The sequence below is a fragment of the Danio aesculapii genome, chromosome 24 (assembly GCF_903798145.1).
Source record: "Danio aesculapii chromosome 24, fDanAes4.1, whole genome shotgun sequence".
Taxonomy (NCBI): Eukaryota; Metazoa; Chordata; class Actinopteri; order Cypriniformes; family Danionidae; genus Danio; species Danio aesculapii.
In genome coordinates this window covers 25517723-25541034 of record NC_079458.1, presented here as the reverse complement: position 1 = coordinate 25541034, position 23312 = coordinate 25517723, and the positions used below count along the sequence as shown (strand labels likewise).

At 38.7% G+C, this 23312-nt stretch overlaps 1 protein-coding gene across 1 annotated transcript in view; it reads right to left on the bottom strand.

Annotated features, from left to right (window-relative positions):
- Positions 1–21071, bottom strand: part of LOC130218082 (ADP-ribosyl cyclase/cyclic ADP-ribose hydrolase 1) — a gene marked incomplete at its 5' end in the record, with an annotated part of 55607 nt that extends 34536 nt beyond the window's left edge. The window contains 6 exons of the mRNA XM_056450113.1: positions 10615–10697; positions 10844–10982; positions 18993–19119; positions 19379–19499; positions 19584–19692; positions 21039–21071. Of these exons, the coding sequence (XP_056306088.1) occupies positions 10615–10697; positions 10844–10982; positions 18993–19119; positions 19379–19499; positions 19584–19692; positions 21039–21071 (612 nt within the window). The remainder of the gene's footprint in view (positions 1–10614; positions 10698–10843; positions 10983–18992; positions 19120–19378; positions 19500–19583; positions 19693–21038) is intronic.
- Positions 21072–23312: the final 2241 nt, after the last annotated feature.

The following is a 23312-nucleotide window of genomic DNA, read 5'->3' as shown; positions in this document are numbered from 1 at the left end:
CACACACACACACACACACACACAGGGCCGGCGCGTCCATAGAGGAGACCTAGAGCGGCAGAATAGAGAGGGGGCGGCGCTCAGTTAGAACCGCGAATGTCTCAGTTATATCCGCGGCGCTCAGTTATATCACCACACACACACACACACACATTACAATCCTCCCCGAGGACACGACACACACGCCTAGAGCGCCAGTTAGGCTTGCTGGGTGCAATTTAGACACCTCACCTCAAACCTGAGCTGAACTATTTTGAAACTTGACCGTTGCATGCGTGTAGCAATCTGTAGACAGAGTGCTGAACAGCTACAAATGTATTCTTGACTTATAAGTACATGTAAAATTTGCTTAATGATTGTATTTTTATGCTTTGTTAATTTATTTATAGGGACCTGGATGGTCCATTCGGCTCGACCCTAGCCCCCTACCAGTGTCCCTGACCCGTTGAACCCACCCTGGTCTGTTCTTCGGTCTTACCCTGTCAGCCAGGTCCCTGAACCTCCAGACCCTCCCTGGCTTTGTGCTCCCATCCCTCCCTTGTTTGTCTTGCTAGGTTTGGTTCCCATCCCTTCCTTCCCTTTCGGTCTTGTTAATTCTTGTTTTGGCAGCAGAGTCCAGACATTTGTCCTGTCTTGTCTAGTATGTTGTGCTCTGCTCGAGTTTTCTCGGGTTGAGCACTAATTTCCTATCTTTGTCTGTCTTCATCTTTGAATGAGTGCCATATTGGCCAGGCTGGGGCCATGCGTGCTCCCGCTTGATGTGGGCGCACAAGGTCGGGGGATACTCGGGATGCCGAGCACGCTGTGTCTTGCCCTGAACTTCCCTGCCAGCTCAGCGTAGTCTGTTTTTTGTCTTTTAGTTATGTTTTCTGCCTTGGGATGGTTTTGGCTGGTTTTTGTTTTATTGTTGTATAATAAACCTATCATTTTCTTACCCTTGAGTTCTTGCTCCTTTCCCTAACTCACATCCCTGACAAATATGGCCTTTAGAAAAAAAATTAGTTGGTTGAGTAGTGCACATCTTATTTTTACTTTTATACTTTTAGTTTGGAGTAGCACTTTTACTTGAGTAGAAATCTTCAGCTGATACTTAAACTTCTACAAAAGTAACCCTAGTATCTACACTTCTACCAAAGTAATCAATGTGCATACTTTTGACACCAGTGCTAAAGTCACACCGTGTTCAAGTTTCCTTCTATTCCAGGGACTGACCTGACATTTGCACATGTAAGGGAAATATTAAATTATTGTTTTAGTGTGTTTGCCATTTCTAATGGTAGACAAGATATATATCAATTAATGATATAAGAATCAGATGTTGTTCCTTCACTAAAAGTGAACCCAGAGACAACCAGTGTTTAGATAGCAAACTCTAATATTGTGTTTACTCAAAATAATAATAAAATGTTGCATTTATATAATCATTAATTTCAGTATTTATTATGTTACAAATGTAAATTTGGTGCTGTATCTCAAAACCTTGATATTTATTATACATAGTTATTAACAAAGTCAACTTTGTTGCTTGTTTACTTAGAAATAGATTTTGCGACTTTATCCAAGGTTTCATAGAGGGGCTCATACATATATATGAAGCGGCCATTAGCAAAAATGTCATTTATACAAATAATACAATACATTTCAGTAGTTGAAATGTAGTTCAGTAGATTTGGATCATATTCTGTGGAGGGAGGAGAAACAGGGTCAACATAAGGTTAAGGAAGGGAAATGTGAAAAGTAGGTGAAATACAATACTGTAGAGGGAGGTTGAGACGAAAGGTGACTGGGTTGATTTGGGAGTGCACGGTGAATGGTCCTATGTAGGGGGGACTCAGCTTACGGTAAGGCAGCCGGAGGCAGATGTCCCTGGTGGACAGCCATACCTTGTCTTCCGGTTGATAGGTTGGATTGGGGAGACGGTGGCGATTGTGGGGAGACTTTTCAAAGGGATTAATTTGAAAGATTTAGAAAAACGATCTACAACAACCAAAATGGTGATATACCCTTTTGATGGAGGCAAATTGGTGCTGAAGTCCACTCCTAAGTGAGTCCAGGGTCGGTGAGGACTGGGCAGGGGCTCTAATTTACCTTCGGGCAGACGACAAGGCGTGTTAGTGACGGCACAGACCGAGCAACCCTGGACGTACTTGGTGACTTCCCTGATCATATGGGGCCATCAATATCTCTGTTGGAGGAGCGAGAGGGTTCGCTTGCTGCCTGTGTGTCCTGAGCCGAGGGAGGTGTGCGTACTATCCAGGAGCGAAAGTCGGCATCTGGAAGGCATGCATATGCATCCAGGAGGGAGTTCGGGGGGTGCTGGTTCTTCAGCGGTTGCAGTTCAGATCTCTTCATCCAACTGCCAGAGGATGGGTGCGATGAAGATGGTGGAAGGTAAAACTGGATCAGGGGTATCAGACGTGGGTTCTGGTGAGTACATCTGGAAGAGGGCATCGGCCTTAACATTCTTATGGCCCGGTTGGAAGGTTATGTTGAAATTGAAGCGGGCAAAGAAGAGGGACCAGCGAGCTTGGCGAGCGTTCAGGCATTTAGCATTGCAGAGATACTGGAGGTTTTTGTGTTCAGTTATGACTGTGAAAGGAAATTGTGCTTCTTCAATCCAATGACACCATACTTCCAGGGCCAGCTTAATGGCTAAAAGCTTGTAGTCCCTGATGCCATAGTTCCGTTCCCCTGGTGACAACTTCTGTGAATAGTACGCACATGGATGGAGGGTTCAGGGTTCACCAGACCACTGCGAAGGGATGGCACCCACTCCGGGATCAGCCGTGTCAACCTCCACAATGAAGGGCTGTGTGGGATCCGGATGGTGGAGGACAGGTGCAGTGGTGAATACTTTCTTGAGGTGTTGAAAAGCTTGGCGTGCTTTGGGGTTCCAGGTAAGCGAACGCCGTCCCCCTTTCAGAAGGGAGAATAAAGGGCACATAGCTTACCCCTTTTTTCATATTTAATATAAGTCTTTTGTGTCCCCAGAATGTGTCTGTAAAGTTTCAGCTCAAAACATGCATCAGATTATTTATTATAGCAGTTTGAAGTGTCTATATTATAGCTGGAAAAAAGTTTTTGCTGTTTTTTTGTACTGGCCCTTTAAGGCTAGTACTCCCCGCCCACCGTTCCCACGTGCCTGTCAGCAATTGCTGCCCTCGGCTGCCTCGGGAAGCAGATCTCATGTAACGTGTGTGAGAAATACTACAGTAAGAACTTTAACAATCAGTATTTGATGCATTTTTTGTGGCGTTGCAACAATGAGTCACACACAATGTCATTGCAAAGTTCACGCACACACACATGGAGGACACAAACACATAGCCCAGACACACACACACACACACATAGCGCAGCAGACATACACACACACACATAGCGCAGCAGACACACACACACACACACACACACATAGCGCAGCAGACACCCACACACACACACATAGCGCAGCAGACACACACACACACATAGCGCAGCAGACACACACACTCAGAGAGATAGAGAGAGAGAGACAGCGCGTTAAGCCTTGCACTCATTTTGCACGCATATGTGACATAATACTGGTAATATCCACTGCTGTATGGATATCTGTTATGTTAATGTACAAAATAAACCCGATTTAACGTCCACAAACCGCGATTGAAGCATCTTCTTTTATAATTGTTCTGACACGCAGCTGTGCTGATTAAGTGAATCAGAAGTGAATTGCTGTACTTCATTACACACATGCTCTGTTTTAAAACATTTTAAACTTGTAAAACTCACCCTTGATCACGTTTGATGATGATTGATGATCCTAGCAAACTAAACACACCTTTTATTCCCGGCTGCTTTGCGCTGGTCCTCTCTTGTTGATATGATTATACACGTGACTACCGGACATGTTAATGCGCACAGCTGTCAATCAATATTGGTGGGCGGGGGGACTGCACTCCTACGTAAAGTTGTGGTCGATCTGAAAACCGCTCCAATTGGTCCACCGTTTTTATGTTGTTAAACTTGAAAAAAAAGGACTGGGTGTGTTTATTTCACCCCAATATGACAGTTTATACACTATACTTACACACATTTCTGTCCAAACAGCTTGAAAAGTAGATTTTCACCATAGGTGCCCTTTAAAGGCACTGAGAGAAAGGTATAGTTCTTGATGAACTGACGATAAAAGTTGGCGAATCCTGGAAACCTCTGCAACTCCTTCAGGGTTTTAGGTTCATCCTTTTTTAGGGAGACAGCATCCACCTTGCCTCTCTCCATGCTGACCCCCTCGGCAGAAATCACGCACACGAGGAAGGAGATTGAGGGTTGATGGAACTCACATTTTTCGGCTTTCAAATAGAGGTGATTCTCTTGGAGACGTTGGAGGATTTTTTGAAAATGAACTTGATGTTCTGCTTGGTTACGGGAGTAAATTTGAATATCATCTACGTAGACAATAGCAAAATGATGGAGGAAGTCTCTGATGATCTCGCTCATAAAACTTTGAAATATGGAAGGACTGTTAGCCTGGCCATAGGGTATCACCTGCTACTCATAGTGTCCGGAGGGGTGATGAAAGCCGTTTTCCACTCGTCCCCTTCCAGGTTACAGATAAGATTATATGCGCTCCGTAGATCAAGCTTGGAGAAGACGCAGGCTTCACAGAGTTCTTCTAAGGCGGCCGAATCCAGAGGCAGAGGGTAGGTGAATTTTACTGTGGCTGCGTTTAAGACCCTGCAATCGATACAAGGTCTTAGTCCTCCATCCTTCTTAGAAACAAAGAAGAAGCTGGACATGGCTGGGGAGGTGAATGGTCTGATGAACTCGTGATTGAGGACTTTGTTAATATACTCCTCCATCGCCTAGTGCTCAGGACGGGATAAAGGATATATTCTACCATGTGGTAATTTGGCGTTAGGCAGCAGGTCGTTACTACAATCCCAGGACCGATGTGGAGGTAGTTGTGTGGCTCATACCTCAAAACATCGAGGTAAGGGGTTTAGATGGATGGAATCGTGGCGTTTGAAGAGGGAGGGGAGTTTTCTATTGTGGTGGAGGGAATAGAAATGGTGGTCCAGCGGGGTGTGACCAGCAGGGAGAGCAATGTGACCATTTGTGGAACATGCAGGACTCCATCCATGAATATCTCCAGTGCTCCAGTTGATGTTAGGCTGATGTTCGGCCAGCCACGGCCCGCCCAGGATGACATCCACATTTTGAGGGAAAACAAGCAGGATTAATTTTTCTCGATGATGATGTGGACACTGGAGGATGACTTCTCTGGTGCGCCGGGAGATCTTTTCATCGCCTAAAGCCTGGTTTATACTCGACGCGTCTGCTTGTTCACTTGAGTGCGCGTGGCGAATGTGACGTCATTGCGGAGTTTGCGGATGTTCGCTTTGGGCGCGCGCGACAATTTCGGCTGGCGGTGCGCATGGCATTTTTTGAGAATTGATCGAACAGTGTGCGTGGTGCCGCAACTGATTTGAGTTGAATTTGAACCACTTTGAAGAGATTTTGTCTGAAACAGTACGACTGTACACACATCTTTATGACCCATGATTAGAGAGATAACCAGATGATCAATAATGTTTGGCTAGAAATTGCAACAGCAGTGGTAAAGGAGAAAGTTTTTGTTAAAAGTTTTGGAAAAACCTGAAGGGTAAGTTTATTAAAACCAAAAGAGGCCATGGCAAAAGTGGAGACCCAGGTACACAATTACAAAATATGTTTTTCCACCAGTCATAGATTTTACACTGATGCATATTGTTTAATTTTGAATTTTAAAAGAATGTAATAGTTACAAAACTATAATGAAGTCACAGAATTATTTCTTTGATAACTGGAAAGGAATATTTAAACGTATCAATTTAAAATATACTGATGTCCTGTTTCTTTCGGCTTTGTTGGTGTAATCACGTTGGACCATTCATTCATTCATTCATTCATTCATTCATTCATTTACTTTTAGGCTTAGTCCCTTTATTAATCTGGGTTGCCACAGCGGAATGAACCGCCAACTTTTGCCAAACGCCATTATTGCCCTTTTAGCATAAGTATAGGACAGAAACTAGCCAGACAATAATGTGTTAATTGTGGAGCGGGCTAAATCTAAAAAACATCTGTGTTTTTTTTTGTAGGTGTGCTTTTTTGCTTTTATTTTTGCGATAATAAAACAAAAATTTTAGAGCAACCCATATTCTATTGACATTAATTTTTTAATACTGCTTGCATTCCAAAGCGCATCCGCCCACTGTAGAGTTCGTCCTGTAAGGATGGAGATTGTGAAAGCAACTTTGGAAACTTCATTTGGAAACTGGTTTGTATTAGCCTTTATGTAGAGTGAGCATGGCAGTACAAAGCCATTGCAGGTATTAGGATCGCCCGAGTAGCTCATGGGGCGAGCAAGGAGTGTACTCGTAATGACAACTGGGGCAGTAGCGGCGCTCTTGGGAGCGGAAGGTAGTGTCTGTCGCATGGAATGTCTGTCAATGGGTCCGGTGAACTTACGGTTAGCACAGCGTTAGCTTCCATAGCTATGTGTGTTTGTCTTCTGGGCTGGAATCCTGTCACAGTCACACAATGAAGACAAGGAAGGTTAACTGTTTTCGTCAATTTATTCAACACAAGCAGGGTAATTCAAACAGAAGAAGGCAGGTAAGTGATATTAATAGATAGGATGTGATCTTGTAAGCTGTTCACAATGTAAACACGGATCTTCACTCCATGGGAAACGTCCATGGGAGCAGGCCAGGCCCTAACCAATTTGGCGCCCTAGGCAGGATTTCAGGTGGCGCCCCGTCGCATCCACTGCTAGTGTAAATATACTCATAAGAAACTGAATAGCTTTGTCTTGGACATACTTTTATTTAAATAAAGCATTTGCACATTCAAAATACTTGGAAAGAAGGATTTGCAGCGGTGGGACTGAGAAACCGCAGCAGTGCAATTTAAGACAGAATAGGAGTATGTGACACCAGTCTAATAATAAGCACATAATTTTAAGAATAAAATAAGATGGAATAATATAAATTAAAAACTTAAAGATACATGCATGATGTAGACTACTGTATAATACACTAAGGACTGTTTCTGATATACAAATTATATTAGTAATTCATATTAGTAACAATTTTAATTTTATTGTCATTACAGTGAAATGCTAATTAGCAGAATTCAAAAAATGAGTAAACTGCAGTATAATATACCATGTAGAATGCTAAGCTATGCTCTAACATTATTGATGTGCACTTTAACACTGATGTAGTTTTTGATAAATGCACTTTAGACACTATGAACTGGAACACAACAAACAGCTAGGCTTACAACTATGGAGAATCAAGAGCATTTTGATTGACTACTACAAAATATCAGATAACCATGCCAATGCAATTAATGTTATAACACCTACTGTAATGCTGCTGAATATATCTAATATTTACACATTTGCCTGAGGAGGGAATGATGGGGTTACATTACAGTTACTATTTGCCATAACATCTATGCCCTTCCATAACATTAGCTGACGTTAAAACTAACAGATCGCTATTTATTGAGCTAGCTATTTATTGATTAGCATGAATGATGTAAAATGTAAAAAATAGGGGATAACAATTAGCTTCAAATAGAAGACATAGCACCCATTAGAAAATATTGACAATAAAATAAAAGATTTTTCCTATTAAAATCAATGGCCTATACAGAAATTAAATCAAGTTATAAAATCCCATTCACTTTTTACTGTATTTAAATATTGATTAGCATTACTGCAGTTACTTAGTAAAGAGCAACAAATGAATCTCTATTTTGTTTTTTGATAACAGAGGTGTCACTGTAAGAACACACAGATCTAGGCTAATAAAAGCATTTGATTACTTTAGTAACTGTTTGTGCTCATTTAAGAGAAAATTAGTTGTGTTTAAAATAATACAAGCAAAACAAACATGTTTACATATTAAATGTAGGCCTATGTGTCTTTTCTTTTTTTGCCTCTCCTGCACACTAGACAGTCTGGGACGTTTTGACATATTGAGCATGTTGACCCATCAAAAAAATGAACACTGAAGCAGGTAAAGTCTAATTATTCGGAGGGGGGTGGGAGTCTTAGGCGAGTAGGTTATATTATTATACTACTACTACTACTACTTAGTAGGCTATGCACTATGCAGTTAATTTAATGTGGTCTTACTCTTTTCTGAAGTCATAATACCAACTAGTTTTAAGTATAGTGGAAGTAACACTTTTTTTTCTTCCCCCATTTCTGGCGCCCCTTGGATGTATGGCGCCCTTAGCATTTGCCTATACTGTCTATGCCACGGGCCGGCCCTGCACGGGAGGAGGGAAACATCCACGGAAGAAGGCAAGAAGGGGAGAAGGAGAGGTGAACCATCTGACTTCGATTCCAGCCGATGAATGACTGGAATCGGGGAGGCTTTATAGGGAGAACGTGATTGCTGGTGCAGGTGAGTCCAATCAGTATTCAGGTGAATGTGCTCGGGTGTGATGAGAGGTGGCAGGAGAAGGAGAGTGATGATTGGAGCTGAGGGATGGAATGGTGAGGGAGAATGGTGATTGGAGCAGCAGGAAGTTCAGTAATAAAAACAGCTGGCATTTCTGTGTGGAGTTTGCATGTTCTTCCCTATTGCACTATAGGTGAATTGGGTAAGCTAAATTGTCTGTAGTGTTGTTTGTAAATGGGAGTGTATGGGTGTTTCCTAGTGATGGGTTGCAGCTGGAAGGGAATCTGCTGCATAAATCATATGCTAGATAAGTTGACGGTTCACTCCGCTGTGGCAACCCCAGATTAATAAAGGGACTAAGATGAAAAGAAAATGAATGAATACATGAATGAGTCATACTAGAGTATTTACAGTATTATACAGTATATATTATCTTTTTTACAACACTATGACAACACTGGTTCCTGTTTCTAAAATGCCATCACCTAAGTCACAAGAATGACCACCACCACCTGAGTTATCAGAGCAACTGCCACCACCAGAACTATTAGTTTCAGAGCTGCCACCCCCACCACCAGATCCTCCAGTGTTGCCAAGTCCTCCAGAGCTGCCAGATTCCCTCCCCAAGTCCCCGAATGGCAGGCACCAGACCCCCTCGAATTCCCCGAATGGCAGGCACCAGATCCTCCTGAATTCCCAGAATGGCAGGCGCCAGATCCTCCTAAATTACCCAAACGATGGGCACCAGATCCCTCTGAATTCTGTCCTTTAAGCTTTTGCGCTCATTAGGTAAATAATTTCCTTGTTTTTTGTTTCCTGTGATTCTTTGCCACATGCCCTGAACCTTTTGCCTGTTTCTCGTTTACGCTCTTGAATTATCTTCTGCAATGTATATGCTGGTTTTCAACCCCTGCCTGCCTGACCATTCTAAAATAGAGCTGCATTTGGAACTACCCGTCTGCCCATCTACCATTCACAACAATATCCTATAATTACTACATTATTGAGTCATTTGTTTATATTAATGTAGTTGTTGTATCACCATGGCAACTGTAGAATCCCCACAACAGATTAACCAAGGTGGAAAAAGTGTACTTGAGTACACTAAAAATATACTGAAATACAATTAGGTACATTGCAAGTACAATCTTTTTTTTTGAACGAAATAAGCTTAAAAAAACATACACTATAAATATACTAACTAAAAGTATACCTTTACTTAAGTAGTACTTAAGTACAACTGTGAAAGCATACGAAATACCACTGATATTTAAATATTTTTTTAGTATATAGCAATAAGGTGTACTACTTGAAAAATATGTTATAAATGTATTTCTCAAAAGTATAATCTGAATGCGTTTGAAAATTCAAAGTTCAAAGTTAGTACACTTTTACATATTTATTGTAAGCTTAAATTAAATTGAACTTTTAAGAAATACATTTAAATAGATTTTTATATAGCAATAAAATCTGCTACTTCAAAAATATGTGTAATGCTAAATAGTATCATTTGAATGCATTTGACAGTAATGATACACTAATTACTACTACCCAAAAAGTGTATTAAAATACATGTTACATAAGTACACTTACATCATGTTCTTGAAGTGCTGCCTTTCCGCATACTGATTTTGTATTTAATATGCTAAAAGTTAGTCTTTAGTAGTTCATAGGATAAATTTAGGATTGTCCAAGTGTATTTAAACTGTGCTTGCAATATGTGTATTTAATTGTGTTTTGTAACCTGTAATCACTATGCATGGCTAGTACTGTTTCTCTCTGGTTAACTCTTCGTGGGGCTATTCGTAGCCATTCATAGTGCGTCTAAAACATGGTGGGCTTCGTCTCATGCTGAATGCAGTCGGCCAATCACAATAGACTGGGTCATCAGACCACCAAAGATTCGCATCACACAAAGGAGGGGTTTGGGGAAAAAAATCACTGAACAAATCATATGGGAGTCGTTGGGATAATTAGGCACAAATAAATGCAAATTATATGACAATGTAAGTGTTTTTTGACCTTGCATGCATATCAGTCTGTTGTTAAAACCAAAACATGACCTTTTATAATGCATAATAGGGGCTCTTTAACAAGTTAAATTATGTCCCATATATAAATGATACATGTTTATTATTGTGTGTCTGTGTTTGTGCATTAAATAGACAAGGCTTACATTTTGAGAAGCTTGCTTCCATAGCGAGTATACAGGATGGTTCAAACAGGCTGACCATTTTGGACATGACTGATAGTCAAAACCTTTTACGAAAAAAAAAAAAGATTTAGTTGCCTGATTTACTGCTAGGAATAAAAAAGCAGCATAAATTGTGTTCAGCACCATCTATTTTCTGTCTTTTAATGCAACTGCTTTACATTTTTCTAAAACAGAAATCATTGTGTTGTACCTCTATCTTTTGCCCGTTGTCGACACCAGATCAGATCATTGAACACAAATCCCACCAGTGTGTCTTCTAATGTCCAGAAGGGCTCTGTGATTGCTGCATACATGTGCAAGAAGCCTCTTGTCTTACTCCAGAAGAGCAGCTTTAAAATGAATAAAAATAATCAAATATAGCAAACAAGCAAACATTTTATTTTATTCACCACAGTCAAAAACAATTTGTAATTATTTAATTTGTTGCAAATAGTGTCACAATATCAAAATGTTGTCTTTGATATGAAACCTAAATTAAATATAAGAATATCAATACTGCTGTATAAAAAAAGGGAAAATCACTGAATATAAATATTTTTAAATGTAGTTGCAAGCAGCAATTATTGGGGGTAAGCAGCCGAGTGGCCACATCAAATACAAGCAATAAGTTACATAGCAATTGGAAAATTCTATCACTTTTAGGCAGCATAGTCTGAGCCAAATTTGGTGGATATTGGGCTAACGATCTATGGAGAGTTCAAAACAACAGATTTTCAAACTAATTCAAGATGGTGGACAGGAAGTCATGTCAATTAGGGAATAAATTATATCAGTGTTCTCTGTATGATCCAAGGAGTCTGAAAGACCTGTTTCATGACTATAAAACAGACAAAACTGTTCAAAAGTCATTTGATAAAATTTGTATGATTTCTATTGATAGGGTCTAGATCATACACATTTAGTTTGGTTTAAATATTTCGAACCATTGCAGTGATTCAGCCTGTAATGTCATCTGGGAGCATTACATCAAGTTTGAGCATATGCTATAAGACAATAGTTTTGTCTATCAACAAGAAACATGACTTTTGGTCTACGTGGTCTAAAGATGATCAGAGTTAAAATTAGTGAAGGAGTTTAAAAAAGAATGGTTTGAACAAAAACAAAATGGCAGACAGAAAGTTTGGCAGATTATAGCATAATTGGTATCTGTGTTGTCGGTATGACCCAAGGAGTAATTTGAGACCAATTTCATCAAAATAAGCATATGCAGTCAAAAATGATTACCAAATTTGCAAGTTTCATTAATAATGGCTAATGAATGTCTTATCGTTCTTGTCCCATGGGTGGCGCTCTGACCAAATTGTTTTGTTGTGGTCGGTGTGAGGCCACAATGACAGACCTAAAATTTGGTGTCATTGGCCCTGTTTCAGTAAGGAGGTTCAACCAACTCAGAGTTTAAACTTAACCTCTGTGTTGATTTACTGAGAGATTAAAAACTAAAAGTTTTAAAGTTTTCGGTTTCAGAATAGCGGATCTGAGCTAGGTCAATCAACTTTGAGTAGACCAACTCAGAGTTAAGCGTGCACATGCCAACTATAAAAAGGCATTGTCAATGGAGCGCAGATATTACAAGTGACTATGGCAACATCTTAAAAACAAGAGATCACCATTTCTTTCTCCAGATGACCATATATTTTAAAAGCAACACCTCTGCATCAGGGAAACAGGAGCAGTTAGCATGGGAAAACAGCTGCTCAAGTTAATGCGTAATTTTACATTTAAAGTATTTAAATATTTAAGTAGAATAAAATAAGTAATGTTATGTGTGATTTTTATACACATTTTAATAGATTTAAAAGTGCACTTGTGTGTGTCTGCCTTTTTTAGTGATCAAGTGATAAATGTTGATATGACATTTAGAATGTAAGCAGAACAATAGTCTTTAGAAAGAATAATAATCCCGTTAATCTAGTTACAGTACAGGGCCCTATCGAAGGTCAGTGAATTTAAGCGAATTATTAAAAAAAAAAGACAAGCCATTCTCGGACGTAACTTTGTTCTTTGTGTGACTGAAATGTAAGCAATAGCTATGCTTCCATCCAAAAATATTAATAAAATTTATGTGCAAAACTGGAATAACGCATAAAAGATGTGTGAAGAAAGCAACGTTTCCATCCAACGAGTCAAAGAGAACAAAATCGTCACTTCCTGATTAAACGGGTGCCAAATATCAACAGTAAAAACAGAATTTACTGCAGTAGAAGAAGCTGCGTCAATCTTATCTTTATTTAATAAATGTACTTACGCCTAAGAAGACAATGCTGACACACAATGAATACTTGGGGGCATTTGAAGCCATGAGACGTGGAGAACAGATGCAGAGAACAGATCTTAACACGCTCCAGATGCTCTGGAGGTCATTAATAATATACATTAAAACTGAAATGGTTAAGGCATTTTAGAATGACCAAAACAGCATTTAAGATGTTACAGTGTGCTTAGCCTGCAGGTTTGTACATTCACTCATATTTTCATCATCATATGATCTCTTATAACAAACATTTTTTTAATGCACATACTGGAATTTGTTCAGTAAAAGTGTTTCCATCGTAGTTTATGCACATCTTTTCAGTCGAATAAAAGTTTATCCTACTCACTTATGCGCATATGTTTTTTATGCATATTTTTAAAAAGTTATGTGCATCATGACATTTCCATTAATCGTTTTATGTGCATCTCCAAAATTAGCATTAAAATAGGTGGGTGGAAACGTAAGGCTAAGGCGAGAAATACCGCTTTGTCTTTAAAAAAACGAAGGAGACCGACAGAAACTCTGACTTTAGAGAATAAAACCTGCTCCTGACCAGGTTAGGTTCACAGAGTATGTTACCACAGTAACTGACTCTGAGTTAAAGTTACCTCTCTTTCAGAAACAGACTTAACTTACCCTGCTTTCTCGAGTTAAATAACCTGCCATTTTGAAATGGAAAACCCAGAGTTTCTCTCATTTCAGGGTTTAAATACTCTTGAGTTTTCACTTAACCTCCTTTCTGAAACGGGCCCATTATCTTTAACTATTGCAGAGATACAGCCTCAGATGTAGTTGCTTAAATCGTGTCCAAGGATTGATAATTGCAAAAAGCTAAGGCCAACCCCTGGCAAAACAGGGTCCTGCTGAATGTAATCAGAGTTTTGTTGAGATATAAGAGCCTCACTGTAACAACATTAGCTTAATTTCATGAATATTCATGATTAATAACAATAAGTTATTATTTAGATATGAATATTCAGAATTAACTTAGTTACCCAAATGAGAAGGACCACCAAGAACATAAAAATATTTTTTGATAAAAGGAGGACAGCTTAGACCAGCATAACTAATAAACCTACTTGCAATGAATTTCTCTACTCTTCCCATGAGGGTACTTTGATGCGCAGAAGATCAGAGGATCCAACAAGGCACGAAACTTTTAAACTAAGTATATAATTGCTGGAGAAAGAAACAAAGTGGACTCAGGTGAGTCATGAGTACAGAGACCTTCTGCAAGGATTTGGGTGTGTAGTATGAATTTATCTATTGGTCAGGTCACTCACGCTCTCTTCTGACTGACCAATGGCATGAGAGGAAAAGTCGCATGGGAAACTTTATTTTTTCCTCCTTGCTGGTCCGTAGCATCCCAGGACAGACAGACAAACTTTAACTCATGGTTCAAAACTACACCAAGCATAAAAGATTGCATCATATGTCCTAGCTCATGAGCTGTAAAATTAAATGAGGAAAGCAACGATAGTAAACATGATAGTTTTAAGAATAAATCAACATGATTCATAAATTTTTAGTCTATCTAATGCCTTGAAAAGGGCATATTAAAGCGTAAGAATAAATGAGAGAGAATAGATGTTACAAGCACATTACATGCACTTTGAACTAAATGTTGAGATTTCTAGTCCATTTCAATATTTGAGAATGTTTGGGTGCGTGTAGACAAGGAAAAAGAGGGTTTCCCTCTGTAATGTTTTTGAAGACCAGAACAGGATCGAGCAAGGGGACCTGTCCAACATCTGAGTAGATAAGGTGTCACAGAGTGATCTTATTTACACACTTTTTGGAGCCGAGACTCAAAAAAGTTATTAGCAGTAAAACATATCTCCTCTGGGCAGTACTTAAGTTCAACCTACGACCCCCGGATGTTACAATACTTTCAATATTTGGATGTTACAATACCTTGCACACTGACACTGGTACATTGGTACACTTGCACTAACTGTTATTGACAGTGAGTCTGAGCACACCACCCTGTTGTTTTATGCAGCCAAGAAACTAAATCTGAAAGGTGAAGAGGAGGAGCTATCCATCAAAACTATCCATCAGAAAGTGTCATGACTGCAGGGCTCAAATGATTCATTACAGCTGACCACCTTAGATTAGATCAACAATCCCATACTATAGAAGTTTTGTGAATAAGTACAAACACCTGGATGACATCCTTTCCAGTCCTTTGAAACTATTCACCCACTCCTCCTGATCGGTGCCAATCAGCCTCATCTAATCACTCCAGTATGAGTCAGTGCATCTAGGACCCCCTGGTGAGCAAGCTGCCATCAAAACAAGAATGGGTTGGACACTACAAGGCACAGCAAAGCTCCTTCTGAAGGCAGATTTATACTTCTGCCTCAAGCGCACACGTATGCTCTGGCACAGCCTTTGTGTGGTCGCATAGGTCTCACCGTGGCTGTTGCTGATGCGCACCTCTCAAAAAAATGTAAATACACGTAGCGCAAGCTCTGTGATTGGTTGGCTTGCTGGCGCTGACGAGTGTGGGTGAGACCGAGAGCCACGTAAACCCATTGGAGCGAGTGTTTACAAGTGTTGAGTCCCGTGAAGCAGCTCCAGGGGTCCGTTTTTCGTACGTGGATTACTCAGTTAGCTGGATTTGGATATTGACGATTTGGCATATTCCAGGATCGTTTAGTTCTTCAAAAATCATCTGAGACTTGTTTTCATCGCAACAATCCTGCTAGCTCAAACCTGCTAGGGAGCAGGTTCATTTCATATAAACAGGATTAGATCGGGTCAGTTCAAGCAAAGATAATGCTGAAAGTATGTACCAAATGCTGATATTTTCTTACAGTAGTTATATACACTTGGGAAAATGGGAAAATAGTAAATATATTTATATATATATAAAGTTAAATATATATATATATATATATATATATATTAACAAAACTTATGCAATCTGCACTCCGAAATAAAGTACAAAGACTGCCACCTGGTGGTTTAAAGAGAAAATTTATTGATATGAACTTTTTAGATACAAACGCGTACATGCACAATATTTGACTTTAAAAAAAAAATGAAAAATAAATAAAGGATAATAATTTATGCAGTCATGCACCTGTTTTGACCGCTAATATACCAGTGATTTGATGCTTCAAAAAAGTTGCAGACACCTTTAGCTATATCAAAATGCTTTTTTGATGCAAAAGTAATTTATGCAGTTATTCCTTACAGCGATTTAAAAAAAAAAAGTTGAGAAGGCCTAGGCTACTGTAATAAAGAAAATCTTCTCTAAATGTGGAACTAAATACATTGATATGCATTTAAATACAAAATGAATACTCTTGAAACATGAAAGTGTAAAGCCTGCAGATCACAACAAATGTGGAAAATTATTGCGTGCCATACTTAAACCGTTTACTGTTAATTTTATGTAATTTTGCTCACATGGGTAATTGAGTTATAATCAGATGATGTCATTACGCTGCTGTGCCGTCAGCCTATCGTTGCGTTGCTGATCATGATTTCGAGGATCGATAGATCTGTCCTTCACAACACACACAGTGTGTGATCAGATCAGTTCATTCAGACATTTTAATCTGATTCGTGAACTTGTTTGAAGAACCAAATTAGCCAGAGATCAGTTATCAAGATTAAAAGATCCAGGATCTGCCAGATCATTTAAGCGACGTACGAAGAACAGACCCCAGGTGGAAAGTTTTATTTTGTGTTTACCTTATGATTAAAGTTGTTGCATATCTGCCATTTCCCACCTCAAAATGAGCGCATTTGAGCCACTTGTACATTAGAGTAGCACTCAGAAAAAACAAAACACCAGCAAAGCAACTCAACACAGAGGAACATAAAAACTGTTCTGTTAAAGTGTTATTGCAAAGCAACACAAACAGCATGCAAAAGTATAAATGCATGGCAAGAAGCAAGGCATCCAAAATGTCAAATCTCATTCAGACAGCATACCAATACATTTTCCAAACATTCAGTTATCTGGACAATAAGGAAGTCCTTAGGCTGAGCTTAAAACGTATATATAAATATATATATATATATATATATATATATATATATATATATATATATATATATATATATATATATATATACACACACCAAAAACCCTAATAAGTTGACTGAACTAAATTAATTGACTAAACTCGTTACTTCAATTTAATTGATAATAGAGTTTCTCAAAACTTGCATATTTAAGTTTGTTTAACTTGCCGGTTTTGTAGACTATACTTAAATTGTTAAGTTCACCAAACTTAGTACTTGAGTTTACTCAATTAATTTAGTTCAGTCCACTTATTAGGGTTTTCAGTGTTCAATGACTCCAGCAAATGTCCATCGTGGCATCGGAAGGTGAGTTGCCATTATTCGAAGAAAGCATGGGGCCGCATACCCTTCGTGGGCTCAGTTCAGTTAAAATGGCTGTGCTCATTTATGATAGGTGGGAGGAGCCCAAATCAAATACACATGGTGGGGACTTCCCCAACTCATTGTCCCCTTCTTTTTGAAGGAGCAGGAAGAGCTTCAGGCAGAGAGGGCATTTTCAGAGGGTGGAGTGGCCAGGGGTATGTGTCTGTTCTTTTGGGCTGGTGGCAATTATGGTCAATCTTGTCCATGTTGCACCCTGCCCGATAGAATGGGTCATGACTCCTGCCCGTGGTGTATAGGATTTCCACCCCCCTGGGTCAGATCCCACACTGCCACGGGCCAGGCCGCTCTGCATCCTCGCCACCAACCACAAGGGGACCTGGCTGAGCCACAGGAGGGATATCTCTCCCCAGGGAGAGAGGTTACAATTAGAGGACAGACTCCTTCCACTCTCACCTTCAGCCCCCTTACGTAACGCTGGGAGCAGATAAGCGTGGCAATGCTTACATACCCTTCCTTGGGAGATGCTGATTCTGAGGCGGGTACTCCCACTCCGAGCTGCCCCACCATTGGTGTGAGAAGCATGTCCTCATCATCTGGTTCCTAGAGGTGATAGAAGGCTTAATCCACCCCGCGCTCCTCTCCTGCCCTCTTGAGATCTATCCATAGTCCCTCCAGGCAATTTTGGTCAACAATTCATGCCAGGAATTTGACCGGATAATTCTCACACTATCCTGAGACCCCAGTCCAGCTATGTGGCCAAGATTTCTACCACTCCTTTCAGGGACCAGGTAGTGAACCTGCAAGCCCTGCCCCTGGAGGAGGCAGACCCAGCCCACTTGCCACTGTGTCCTGTTTGCGCACTGCATGTGTACATGGACCACATTCAGAACAAAAGACCTCTGAGCAGCTCTTTGTCTGTTATGGAGGTTGGCAGCAGGGAAGTGCTGTATCTATACCGATGTTGGCCCACTGGATAGTGGATGCCATCACCCTTGCATTCCTTACTCAAGGCGAGCCATGTCCCTCAGGGGTTGAGAACACACATTTTACTGAGGTGCTGTCTCTCTAACTGACACCTGTAGAGATGTAGGCTGGGTGACACTTAACACATTTGTGCAGGCGGCAAGAATAATGATAAAAAAGAAAAAACAATGCAAAGATCAAAACACAGGAATGGCAAAAGCAAGGATAAATGCTTTGAATGTTTTTCTTATTTGTGCATTGCACCCATCATATCTAGTGCTTTGAAAAGCAGAAGCTGATAGCACTGAAAAGTGTGTTTTGATGTTTTTGCTCAAGAAGTCTTTGATTAAAACACCACCCAGTGGTCAACAGCTGCAGGCACACTGCTGAGTAGTAATTATTTTTACATAGAGACTATATACATATACGTATACCGGGAGAGAGAGAGAGAGAGAGAGAGAGAGAGATCTGATTGCCTGTATAATGCATTATCTACAGTAAATTAATAGTTAATTATATATTTTGTTTTATAATAATTTTACTGTAAACTGCTTTAAATTGAAGGTCTAAATACAAAGAAATCACATTACCTCATCAATTATATGCATATTTCTCATAATTGAATGGTCTAACTTTGGTATGTGATCTCCTACAGCATGTGGCAGTAGGTTTGCATATATCAAAAGGTAATGAATATGGAAAAAAAAGAAAACAAACTTTACTTTTGTTGACTTTGTGAAAAATACATGCATGGAATCACCTTGTCACATGGTAAAATCTGAGTGATGGTCTGGAACATTTTTTTGTAATCTTTAACTTGAACATTGCAGGGTGATCTTCTAAACACAGCATTTTCAAACTCCTGCCATACAGCCTCACAATTATATCTGATAGGATGAGTATTGCAGCAACAACAAAAACAAAAACAATTATTATTAATTAAGGAATTCAAGGAATCAATGCAATATTAGGTAATGAAAGTGACAGTAATGTAAGTGCAGATCTGAAGTTTTTTCGGGCTAATACCACAAATATTTATCAATTTGAACTAAAGACCAAATACATAAAATAAAAAAAATCTATTATCTAATCCTTAAGTAGGTAAAATATAAGGGGTATTTGTGTGCAAAATATTTAAAATCTTACTTGGGGTTGGGATTAACCAGGGTTACATAACGATAGCACCGTCCAATGGCAATCTGTTTAATATTTGGGGTGGTCCCAAATTCTGCTGTTACATCCATGAGAAAAAACAGCATGACAAATCCTAAAAAAATATATAAAAGTGAAGCAAAAATTAGTAAGAGATAGTTAATATGTGTCTAATATGCATCTTGTCACAAATTCCCACCTAAAATCATCCTAAAAACAATGTCTTCTCCTCTTCTTGCACTTAACGTTCTACACTTGATGTTTAATATGAGAAGAGTTAGATTGCCTGGAGGGGACACATAAATTTCCTAATAGAGAAAAAAAAAACAAAAACAAAAAAACAGTTAGATCAGTGTGTTCTAAAACAACCAAATTATTTGTTCCTATACACTTTTAGAATAATTGAATCTCAGCAAAAATCTCCTTCACTCATACTTCTTCAAGCCTGCTGTATGTCTTTTGATGTTACAGTAACATCATACAATAGAAATAAAGATTAAATAGAACTGAATTTAATTGTAACACGTTTTTACACTATGAATCATTTATTAAGCATTAGCAAATAATTAATTCATTATTTATTAATTGAATTAATAACTCTACATTAATAGACATTAGTAGGCAGCTTCTTAATACAGCTGAAACTGCTGTATTTTTGACGCTACAAACACATGTATAATGTCCTTAATGATCGTATTTTCATACTTTGTTAATGATTCACTTTCCAAATATAAATTAAGTATTGCATTATTTACAAAGCAGTTGTTTAAGAATAGTTGGTGTTTTTTTTAAGATCATTCAGAACGCTTAAGTAAATGATTAATAAATATTCAAACTTACATTTATTTATCTTATTAGTCAGGTATATATTAATAGTTATTTTGATATATCCCTTAAAAATGACAATTAAAGGCTCAGTATCAAATGAACAATACATCTTTGCAATCTTATTTAAAAAATAAAATTACTGTAACGTAAAAACAGGATAAATAGAATAAAACAATATAATAATTTAACAATATATTATGATTTAGCGATGTTTAAACTGTACAGTAGTTCATATTTCGATAAGATTGCAAAGATTTATTTTTCAATTGATACAGTTTCATTTGTGTATCTTAAAATGAATAAATAAATGAATAATATTTTAGAATATAACAGCCTTTAATCGTCATTTATAAGGGATTAAAGCACTTTGGATTAGGTCACAAAACTGCATTAAGTTAAGTTAATAAATGATTTATTAACATACAAAGAAACTATGACTATATGACTGAATAATGAGATATATAAATGTAAATTTTTTATCATTAGTTAATCATCTACTTACACATTTTGTACAATCTTAATAAAACACCAAGCATTCTTTGTAAATAATGCAATACTTAAATAAAAAAAATTAATTATTCAAATACAATCATTAAGCACATTTTACATGTGCTTTTAAGTCAAGAATACAGTATTTGTAGCTGTATTAATAAACTGCTTACCAACATTTATTAATGAAGAGTTAATGCTTAAAAAATAATGAATTCACTATTTGATAATGCTTAATAAATGATTCAAAGTGTGTAGTTACTATAAAGTGTTACCAACTTTGCCACAGTAGTATTCTAACCACAGTAAAATAAATTTAGTTTGCATAAACACTTACCTTATTTCTGGCTTCAACGATTATATGATTAAATCACTATAAATATATATGTTTTATATATGACTTATATTAAATATATTTCTCATAAAATGAGAGACTAAACAAGACTAAGAGATAAACCATCCACCATATTATTTTTGCCCATATAGAAAAATCCCTGACACAAACCTTTCAGTGTACTACAATAACCAAGTTCTCCTGATTCCAATTATGATGTAAGCTGAGCATGTTCACAGGGGGAGGAGAGAAAGAGAGAGTGATCATGTGGATGCTTGAATAAACCTTTATATGAGAAGATTGTCTCTAATCACTACATCTCAAATATGAATGATAATGTTTTTATGTGTTTAATCTTTAAATTAACTGTAAACAGACAATAGACTAGCCAAAAACTTTTCTCAAGTACAAGTAAAATTACTCCCAGTACTATGCTGTGGCTGGAAGTTGGCGGTTCATTCCGCTGTGGCTAAATCTGATAAATCAGAGACTAAGCCGAAGTAAAATAAATGAATACATGAAAGTAAAATTACATATAATTACTCAAGTAAAAGTAATAGCATTAACAGTTACTTAAGTAAAAGAAAAAAATACTCTAGGCCTGTCACAATATCTAAATTTGTTGTGTGATATACTGACCCAAAATGATTTGCAATAAACAATATTATTGTCATTTAAGACCAATTTAGGACATTATACTAGTATAATATGCAAGTTTATTCTTTCAAAGACATTGGAATTAAGAGATGAAAACAAATCCCCAAAACAAAGAAATTGCAAGTGACAAAAAAACAAGTTAACCAACTAAAACTAGAAGATTCGTTTTAGAATTTTAAAGTGTCACAAAGAGGTACATTTGAATCAGCAGGCCATGTCTGCTACCAGATGTATTTTCAATAGTTAGGCACCGACATGAAAAATACTATTGTAAGTATAAGTTAATGCTACAGCATTTTAACCACAATAAAGTAAGATGTTGTATACTATATATATGATAGTATTTACAGCTCTTTGTTAATCAATGCACTAGCATACTAAATACATAAATAACCTGGAGATTTTAAATCTGTCCTTGTTTAAATTTTCACTCTTCAGTTAACCTGGCTAAACCTTTAGTCTGCATTAATGTTTTTCAATTGAACCAATAATATAGACAATTTTGTGATTGGGATTATAAAATTGTGTATTTGTATGATTATGTTATATACCACTGATAAATATACTAGATATATCGGCTCTTTAATGCATTTCCTTTAAATCACCCTTACCATTTATTCATTCATTCATTTTCTTTTCGGCTTAGTCTCTTTATTAATCCGGGGTCGCCACAGCGGAATGAACCACCAACTTATCCAGCACATGTTTTACGCAGCAGATGTCCTTCCAGCTGCAACCCATCTCTGGGAAACATCCATACACACTCTTTCACACTCATACACTATGGACAATTTAGCTTACCCAATTCATCTGTACCGCATGTCTTTGTACTATGGGGAAAACCGGAGCACCCGGAGGAAACCCACGCATAACAGGGGCAGAACATATAAACTCCACACAGAAACACCAACTGACCCAGCCGAGGCTCGAACCAGCGACCTTCTTGCTGTAAGGTGACAGCACTACCTACTGCGCCACCGCGTCGCCTTCACCCTTACCAAACATATCTAAATTATACTGCCATACATCACATGGTGGTAAAGCATCTGGTGATTAAAACACGTATATGTAGAAATTTAAGACTCTAAGACTTTTTTTTTCCAGCTGCAGGGTCTCTTAACCCATTGGGTTGACCCAGGGGCCAGCCACTCTCCCTGGGCTTGTAGTTTGGGCTCCTGAGGGCCCCTTGCGTCCAGCTCCAGGGTCTCTAAACCCAACGAGCTGTCCCAGGGGCCAGCCACTCTCCCTGGGCTTGCAGTTTGTGCTCCTGAGGGCCACTTGCCTTAAACCTACAGGGTCTTTGACCCTATTGGGTTGCCCCAGGGGTCAGCCACTCTCCCTAGGTTGCAGTTTGGGCTCTTGAGGGCCCTTTGCCATTCAGCTGCCGGGTCTCTGACCCCAGCAAGTTGCACCAGGGGCCAGCCACTCTCCCTGTGTTGCAGTTTGGACCCTTGAGGGCCCATTGCCCTCCAGTTGCAGAGATTAGGTCCCCAGCGGGCTGCCCCGGGGGCCAGCCACTCTCCCCGGGTTGTAGTTTGGGCTCTTGTGGACCCCTTGCCTTTCAGCTGCAGGGTCTCTAATCCCAGCGGGTTGCCCCAGGTGTCAGCCACTCTCCCTGGG